This window comes from Vipera berus (assembly GCF_964194415.1).
Source record: "Vipera berus genome assembly, chromosome: 1".
Classification (NCBI taxonomy): Eukaryota; Metazoa; Chordata; class Lepidosauria; order Squamata; family Viperidae; genus Vipera; species Vipera berus.
Genome location: NC_138202.1, coordinates 101,392,921 through 101,402,881, shown reverse-complemented (window position 1 = coordinate 101,402,881; position 9,961 = coordinate 101,392,921). Strand labels below are relative to the sequence as shown.

At 35.0% G+C, this 9,961-nt stretch overlaps 1 protein-coding gene across 7 annotated transcripts in view; it reads right to left on the bottom strand.

Moving 5' to 3' along the window:
- Positions 1–3,759: 3,759 nt before the first annotated feature.
- Positions 3,760–9,961, bottom strand: part of STK33 (serine/threonine kinase 33) — an 86,479-nt gene continuing 80,277 nt past the window's right edge. For all 7 annotated transcript variants that reach the window (XM_081320078.1, XM_081320077.1, XM_081320076.1 and 4 more), the window contains 3 exons: positions 6,170–6,418; positions 5,943–6,026; positions 3,760–5,248 (listed from right to left, as the gene is read on the bottom strand). In XM_081320078.1, coding sequence (XP_081176204.1) covers positions 5,081–5,248; positions 5,943–6,026; positions 6,170–6,418 — 501 coding nt within the window. In that variant the 3' untranslated portion in view covers positions 3,760–5,080. The remainder of the gene's footprint in view (positions 5,249–5,942; positions 6,027–6,169; positions 6,419–9,961) is intronic.

Here is a 9,961-nt window from a genome sequence, read left to right as displayed (position 1 = left end):
ACGTACTAAAACTCTGTGGAGGAATTAATTGTATTAGTTCAACTGTTTTTGTCAACAACCTGTCTTCTGTGGGATGTTTTTTTTCCCTCCTTCTGATGCTGAACCTGAGCGTAAGAAGCTTGTAGTTGCTCTGTGAGGATACTGAATATCTGAGCTATGACATCAAATTTGACAATTATGTTTTATTGCCTTAAACATTACTCACCAAATTCTGAAGGAGGATTCACCATAAAATTGTGAAAAAAGTTCTGAACTCACAATGGATACAACTAAGTATATTGGACCAGATCCTCCTATGACTGACAAGTCAAGAAGCAGATTTTATTTTATTTTATAATACCTTCAACATAAAGATTCCCTTATCTAAGGACTGTCCTGGGTGTGATGACTTGTCTTGAAAGGATTTTCACAGAGCCTTGATAGGCTTTTGCAAGAATTAGTTTTCACAAACATGAAAAACAGAACGATGATCACAAATGTGACCATTATAAAACAAAGGCCAGGTAGAGACAGACCATAGAATGGGGAAGAAAACAAATTGCAAAAGAGTTTGATTTTTTTTTCTATACTGGTTTGTTCTTGAACAGTTACTGAAATTCTTTGATTATAGGTTTCTACTTCCTTCAGCAAGTTTTACTTACCTGTAGTTTCTGGATTTCTTATGAGTTTGCTTCAGTTGTCCATTCCTGCCTTAATGGAGAACCCCAACACACTTCTTGAATCAATTGCAACTCAAATGTTTGGTGACATTGACTGTGTCAAGAATCAAGTATAGGTCAACAGAAGCTTTATCAATTGCAATTTGATTACCTAATATGATATTAATCTGATTCAACATCATCATACAAACTGTGAAAATTAGATTTGGGTTCTGTAAAAAATTGATCTCCTGATGAGACAAGGGCTAGGCTAAAATAGGCCGAAAGTATCCAAAACTAATTAAACAATATATCGAAACAATTCATTTTTTAATGCAAAAGTTCAAATTCAGTTGTTACAATGAAGTAAGAAGAGGATCCCTGTTTCTTCTCTTCTACCTTTCTCTGTCAAATATCTTACCCTTTGAGCATAATGTGGGGAACACTGTTTCAAAACTGTGTATTAAATACAATTGAATTCAAAAATACATGAATTAGGAAAAATGCACATGAAAAAATATAAATGACTGTGTGGATTTTTTTAAAAGAATCTTTAGATGGTACCTAAACGGGATTTTTTAAGAAAGAAAAATTGAGAAAAGAGTAGCTAAAATTGACAGATTTGTCCAATACTACATGAAGTTGCATTTAGCAATAGCATATTATATAAAATCTAAGCAACACTGATCACAGCACTCTAGCCCTTTAATACACAATTGCAGCTATTGAACTCCTTTGATTGTTTCATAGGCAGGTCTATGAAGTCTCTAGAAGCTGAGCTTGACTCCAAGCAGAGTTTTGCTTTGAAGTTTTTGCTGCGTAGTAATAATATAGATACATTTGATATTTTAAGCAGAATGCATCATGTAGCAGCAGTAGACATACAAGGGGTGTATGGTTTATTTCACTTCCCATAAAGATGCATATATGCAAAATCTAGCACGGGCAACTGACATTATGACGCATATGTGGATATATCATGACTTCACAATATATTCTCACAATATACAATATATTCCTTTCCCATTTATTTTCAGCAGCAGTCTTACCTTTCAGCCTGCTGCCTCATATACTCTTGTATATTTGCTCTATGTTTTGATGAAGTACAAATGTGCTATTTATCAACAAGGCAATGATATACAGATAAGGTTAAAGCAAATGAAAATTCTATATTCTTGAAACTTGCTGCAACTCAGCAAGGATGTTAACATTCTCATTGCATTGCTGCTGAGAAAATTGATACTGAATTCAAAACACAATGAATCAAGCATGGGATTGCCAGCTATACATGTTTCACAATGCTAAAAAGCAGAGAAAGGGGTGTTAAAAAAATCCTGGATCCTAATTTCTATAATCTTTTGGGAGGGAGGAATAGAGGAAAATAAATGATATAGTTTGACATTTTAATACATCATGTCTATTTCAAAAGTTTAATGTATGAAGCATTGAAAACAGGCCTCAAGAATTTCTGTCACATCTTCCAAATATATATACCACAATCCAGAGGGTTTTTTAAAAAAATCACTCATCTCTTTTCTTTTGCCTAGGCCTAAGACGCGGTGGCTCAGTGGGTTAGGACGCTGAGCTTGTCGATCAGATGGTCGGCAGTTTGGCAGGTCAAATCCCGAGTGCCGCATAACAGAGTGAGCGCCTGTTACTCGTCCCAGCTTCTGCCAACCTAGCAGTTCGAAAGCTAGTAGAAAAATAGGGACTACTACGGTGGGAAGGTAACAGTGTCCCGTGCGCCTCTGGCGTCTAGTCATGCCGGCCACATGACCAGGGAGACGTCCTCGGACAAGCGCTGGCTCTTCAGCTTTGAAACGGAGATGAGCACCGGCCCCTAGAGTTGGAAACGACTAGCACGCATGTGCGGGGGAACCTTTACCTTTACCTTAAGACATATTAGTAAAGTTCTGGTGTATAATCTGCCCTTTTTATGTAAGCAGAACAGTTCACTGTTGCATTTCTACACAATAATAATACCAGAACTTTCTTCAAAGGGCTTATAGCTTTCAATATTCACATAGATAGAATGAATGAGTGAGGCAATTTTTGAAGGGATCACCTGCTGTTGGTTGAGGCCTTGTCAAATCAGAATTGCTAGAGTTTTCCCAATGATGTGACTGCTAGTAGCTGTGCAGGCATCAGCATAGGCAACCTACCTAATTACAGTATGAAACTGCCAAAAAATATTAAAATATTAAACCATTCTGAAATAAATGGTTCCTTTTTTAAATGGAAATAAATGGTTCCATTGTTTCTCCTGGGGCCTCAAGAGAAACAAGTTTGATTAGAGAGATACTGTTGCCCTAATAAACCAAAATAAAGTGGAAATTCAAACCTGGACATTTCAACTTCAAAACCATGACCTTTTGTATATTTCATGATACCAAAGCAAAAGCTTTGCATTCAGTCTTCACAGTTGTAAAAGAATTTTACAGGTCCATTTGTTTTGCATAAAATGCTATCCATTCATGAACCTAAAACAACAGAGGTCACAATTTCTATTAGCTTTGCTCATTAAAAAAAATCCATCTATAATCATCAATATCTTCTTTAAACCCAAAACTGAGTCACTCTGAAACATAATGTCATGAGTTTGCCATGAAATAAGTACTATGATAAAATTAAACTGACCTGAGATGAACTAATGGTACTTCTGCAACTCTGAGGGATTGACTTCTTCAAGCAGGACTCTGACTAAGGGGAAAGAACTAACACTGAGAATTAATAGCATTTCGATCTAGTCTTTTAAGACAAAGGGGACCTCATGTGCTTCCGTCAGGAAAAGCCAAATGTGCATGAGCTTTCTGAAATTCTCTTCCTTTTTCCTAACAGACTAGAGAGAAAGTCAGATGCAAACAGAGTTTGTTTTGTGAAAAGCTTAATATATCAGAGGGAAATAGGAAACAATAAATTAATTTCAACAGAAGAATTTCCAAACATATTTTAATAAAGTTAGTAATGCTTTCACTAGTTTAACAAAATATTCCATTCTTGATTTTATTTTAATGAAGTAATTTTGAAGAGCAAAGGAAAACAACCATCTATTTGGGAACTGGTCAGCTGTATCAGATTTTTTTACTGTCTTTTTTCTCCTTAGATTTATAGGCCACCAAATCCAGATTGAATTACAGCAGCTAACATGCATACATACATACATACATACAATATATAAACAATTATTTGCATATCAAATTATTGTTTTCAATAATTTCAATTAAATCCCAAATGGTATTTTGAGCATCTGAAACATTAGCACTTTAAAGTCTTTGAGCATCTTTTGCAAGGGGTTAGTAAGCATAGCGTAGCATTAACTGATGTCGTCCCAGGTTCCTGAGCCTAGAAATCTTTGTGGAATATGTGGCTTGCATATTGCTTGGGTCACAGTATTGTTGACAAACTTGAAAGAAAGAAGGCGGGAAGATACCTTACAACTCAGAAACAAAAACATGGGAGCACATGCAACTCAGGAATGCTGCTGATAATTCATGGTAAGTAAATACTGGATTTTTTACAAATTCAAAAATAAATGCACCCAGTATTTGAAAGAAGCCTATCTGTTGACCTGATTCCAACAGAAATATTGAACTAGAATAAATACATAGCAGAAAATTGATAGAATGTACAACTTGAAGCATCATGTAACAAGTGTATTAAGATATTTTGACCTTTAACTATATACACAGACATATACACACAATTAATTTTCTCTTTATCAGAAACAATCCATCTTTATTTAAAAAAAATTAAGATGAACTAGCATGTGAAATACACTCTTCTAAGATCGCTTTTATTTCAATACACAAGCATTTTAGCAGCAGGATTAACCTTGGCAATTTTCATAATATCTACAATTGCTTTAAGTAAATTGTCCAACTAACTATAATGCATAAAGAATTAGAAACAAATTTAATTGACCTTGGTACACCAGTTATAATGCCTACAGTTTTATAAACAAAATCCTATCAATTTTTGACAAGTGCAAAATGCAGTGAGTTTTTTTTTAAATAACCTCATCACTTAGTCATTACATATTTTGGCTTCTTACTTTCTTTCCTCCTTTCACAAATTTTTATGACAATAAAAAGTAATCATAGACAAATACAAGTAGATTCAAAGAAATTAGTTGCTTGCCTGAATGATACCTGTTAAGAGTACAATAAATAAAAGACAGAAATTTCACACAATTCTCTGCTCTGAGTGTAATACTATCAGTGGATGCCCTCACATAGTTTGGGATTTCACACTGTTTTAGAACACTTATCAGCACTACTCTGAAACTAGACTTCTCTTGATGATTACAGGCTTCAGAATAACAACAACAACAACAGCAAGTATAGAAGTTCATGGTATATTGGTCCTTTTTTTAAAGAGCTGCCACATTTTGGCACTGGCAATTGTTACATTGTAGGACTTACATTTTGAAGAGTGGGATTCTTCTAAGATTTCTTCTTGTTTTTGTGTAAGCCACTATGGGCACTGGTTTTTTGTGTATTTTTGCTTGAAAGTCCTTGGGTCAAAGACTTCTCTATTTCAATTTTCTTCTCTTGATTATCTGCGCGTTTTGCAACTAGTCTTGGGGACAATGATCCAACTGCACTCTGAATCTTAATAAGACAATTAAAAACAAGATATGTCGAATACTGAATGTAACGTGGGAGATCACATTTAGCCAAAGTACAAAGGTTTGTCTGTTACTGCTGAAACAAAATTTCATTGGTAGGATTTTGAAGGCGTTTATATTAAGAACAGAGATGTAGTTATCGCTCAAAATGACTGTAAATCAAATAAACTAAAATGTGAATTAGCAACAAAATCTGCACAGCAAAGCTATAACCCTTGACACCCTGAGAGTATCCTGAGAACTTCTGCACTGGAGACAAATTCTAATCACACATGGCCAAATAAATTATTCAGTTCAAGTCAATCCTTCAGAGCTGGAATAGCTAAGCCATTCCCACAAGCCCTAAGAAACATGGCAATGGTGAAGTACTTTGCACCTACTGCTTTAGAGTTCTTTTTCACTCACGTGTGCTATGATATTAGTAAAAAACTTTCTGGTTCAGCATATGAACATATCCTGAAAATCTGTGGAGCTACATCCATACTACATCCATCCATACTTACCTCACCTGAAAAAAAATGAATTCATGAAAACATTCTGATCTCTGTGATAGCAGCACTTTTCTTATCAACTCTAGTAACATAGAGCACTGATCATCCAGGATCCCGGCCTAGTGCAAGTGCTTACACTTGGGCTGTTACATTAAACAAAATTGATGGTTGGGTAAGTATGCTTACACTGGAAGTTGATTTGGCAGTTGTACTCTTCTTTCTGTAAGTCCCATTTGGTAAAACATTGATATGAATTTTTTTCTTGCTAGTCTGGGGGGAAAAAGTAAAGGACAAATTGATTTTAAGGAAAATATCCGCTGCAAACATAAAAAAAAGAGATATCAGGCCGACTAACACAGCTCTGTGCTTTTGCTGGGCTGTTTCATTTAAGCTGACAAATATTTTAAGCTTACTTGTTTTGTTGGTGTTGAGGGTTTGCTGCTGCCACTCTCGGGTTCTGTTTCTATATTGGGGTCTGAATTGCCATTGCTGCTAACAGGGCTATCTTGTTCTCCACGAATTTCTTCCAGTTGTGAGGCAGGTGATGCACCATTTAGTCCATCTTCAAAAACTGTTACTTCTGTAGTGCTGCTACTGCTGTTATTCCACTTCTTCATTAACTCAAGGACATTAAATGGCCTTTGAACAATGTCTGTTTCACCCTAAACAATAACAATCAATTTAAGAGTGGGGGGGGTTTAAGGAAAAATGAACAAAATAGATGCGCAACTACAGTACTACACTGCTCTAAATAGAAATTGTGTTTTTTAATAAGCCAATGACGAGAGTGCAAGTAAGCCAAAGAAATCAATTTTTTTTTCTCTTTTAAAAGAGAGAGACAGAGACAAGCATAGAAAATTAAAACAGTAGAGTACTAGTGGCTTTTTAATAAGAACACTACCAACTTAACAGAGTACTTTTTTGATATAACTCTTTTTCATTATGACCAGAACATGCCAGAACATGCCAGAAATTGCTTATAAATAGCACAAGAATGACAGATTATGAAGCTGGCCTCTTTGGAGAAAAAGGTCTTCTTGAGAGTTCCCATCAGAAAAAAAAAATCCTGCGCCAACACCCACCATGATCCTTCAATTTAGAGTGTTCATGTTTTATTTCAGAAATGTACATCTTAGGAAAAAAGTAGTAATTAGGCCAGGATAACAAATCCATTTGTCTGGCATTTAATTACAACCAAATTATTTACATATAAATTCATACAGTTATTTTCCATTTAAAAATGTTTCCCTTCCATCATTTTAAGAGTATAATAGGGCAGCAACTTTGGTGGCATGCTGATCTCTCAGCCAAGCCTCAGATTCTGCCCTATAATTAGATATTGCATATTTGTTAAGAATACCTGAAAAAAATTATCATAAATTATTGGAAATGATCAAGGTTAGAAATAAGAACAACAGAACTCAATCTTGATATTGCAAGTGAAACGTGCAGTATCTGCAAATATGTTTTGCCTCTTTCCTGGCAACATAAAATTTCATGAATTCTGTCAGAAAAGTACTGGGATTATTAGCAAAGCTTCACCTTTATAGTTTCAAAGCAATAATATTTCTAGAATAACTGTACCATTCCAGCCAACCTACCCTCAGCATCAGCTTTCTCATTGCAAAGTATCAAAATATTTAAATAGACAAAGAAGTATCTGAGACAATGACCCCCACATATGTTGTGCTACACACAAGTGCAATCATTCGCAAGCAGCAAAGAAGCACTTTTGTCCTTATGAAAAGTATAGCTCCTTTTCTATTACTTTGTAGGGAATTGGAGCTGTGAACAGCTGAAAGACCATAGCCATTTAGAATGAAGGTACAGCTTCCTATCCTCAGTTTGAATTAATGTCAAACTCACGACATCACATGACATATCACGACTTTTTCCCCACTGTCAGCAATGGGGTGGGCGTGGTTTTGGCGTGACACATCCAGCCTGAGAGCCAGCAGTTTGACATGCCTGAATTAATGTAACAGAAGTATGGAGACCAAACAATTATTTGGTGGTGGTGGTATCATGACACAATCTGCCTACCTAGTACTAGACTAGATGTGTGTTCACATGCGTGTGTATAAAGTTTTTTATTCTGATCTATGACAAAAGTAAACATTTGATTTTATTACTGCCTTTATTATAATTATCAAGGTGGTGAACACACGCACTACTTCTTCCTCCTATTTTCCCCACAACAACCATGAGGAGAGTTGAGGTGAAAAAATGTGACTGACTCAAAATCACCAATCTGGCAGGACTAGAACTCACAAACCCCTGGCTTCTAGCCTGGTACCTTAAACACTAGACATAAGGACTGGAATAATAGAGGCATGCATAAAGAAAATTCTATATGCATTTAAATAATGTATGCCTAGTACTTCTGAATTTATAGAATAATTTTCAGATATGAACTACCAGTTGTGCAGATGCAAATTTACTTCTGTAATTAACAGTAGACAAACTGATGTTTCAGACAACAAAATAACTACCTTATGTGCAAGCACATTCAGGTAATTAAGTGCACCAAATCACACCTACCAAATAAGAGGCTGAGTTGTAGCCAGGGGAAACAAGCCTATGTTTTAAAGAGCTACAAATACTTAAATAGCACATGAAATAGGATGGTTGTATTCTGACAGTTTTTAAGAAAGTGGAACCACTTAAGTTAATTGCTATATTGCTTCATTTGAACACCTGTTGCTTTTAATTTTGCTAGCATCTGGTGCTAATTGTGGGGAAAGTGGAGAATTACTAATTGGCTGCCTTTTAGATTGTTCATTTTCTTTTGTCTTTCTTTCAAGTTCTTTTCATCTAGATTTTAAGAAAGGGCATGTCAATAAGATTAAAATCATAGATTGAAACAATATGCCCCTCTATCATGTGGCACTCAGCTTACGTCAGAAAGACATTTTCCACTTTTATGATCTTCAAACACTTGCCTCTGAATGGCAATATTCCCAGACCATGTCAAGAGAAAAAAATAAAGATTTGCTGAAGAAACTTCTTCAAAAATTAAGAAAATAATAACAAAAAACCTACAGTAACAGAAAAAGAGGCTTTAATAGCACTTACTGGCTACTAAAGTTAAATATATGCCCATAAACAAGACATTGCAGAATTGATGAGCTTATAATGACTAAAACAATTTATAATGACCAGAACATACTAGAGAAAGCATACTCAGTGCTTAATAATGGTGAACGGAAAAACCATGTTATTGAAAATAAAAATGTAGCACTCAGCCATGTTGAAAATCAACATCAAAACATAGTAAATTATACTTTCAGAATATAGATAATAAATTTATGTCTAATGAAGTTCACAAGCACATGCCAATTATTTACCTTATTTTCTTCAAAGGCTTTTGTTAATTAATCATTGAAAGAGAGAAATAGAAAATTCCAAGGATGCAGTCATTCTGGAATCTCTCTTCCTACAATAGCTATTATTACAATTTTGTAAACATTATGTCCAAAAATAATGTTTCAACAATTTTTCTTCTAACAATGTTAGGATGGCAAACTCTCATTTGATATTTTAGCCTTTTGATGCTGCACTATAAAGAAACTGAATTACAATCATTCAGATTAATTATCAGATAAATTAATAGTTAATGGGTTATCTTAGCCATGATAACCTCACACAATTACTTCATAATTTGCACTGATGTCTTCTCCATTTCCATACCCCTTTCAAAATGCTGATATTCATCTTTAAAGTCTTAAATGGCTTAGGATCAATATGTACTTAGGCTGTCAGATTGTATTTTGAGACCTTTCTCTGGATGCTCCTGCCAAGCAATGTAAAGTTAGTTATGGAAATTTTAAATTTTGTTACATTAGCTGTTGCTGTAATTTAAGAAGAAAAGCTTCTTCTCATTTCTCCTTGTTTCTATCCTTGCTTGTACACAACATTACTCCAATAAATTTTCAACCTTCCTGATTCCCCCTCACCCATCATAAATCTCTTAGCTCAACTTAGCTCAAAATATAAACTTTCCATAAGACTGGCATACACACCACAATCTTTTCAACATCAGATGCACAACTTTTGGTAATTCCAAGTATTTTGCCCTTCATGTATTAAAAGAACTTCTTAGATCCATGCTCTGCTACTATGCTGGGCTTTTGAGTTTCATTAAATTTATTCTGTGGAGTTCTAAGCACTCACTGAGCTTGGTTGTTTGCTTGCAGACATTTCCT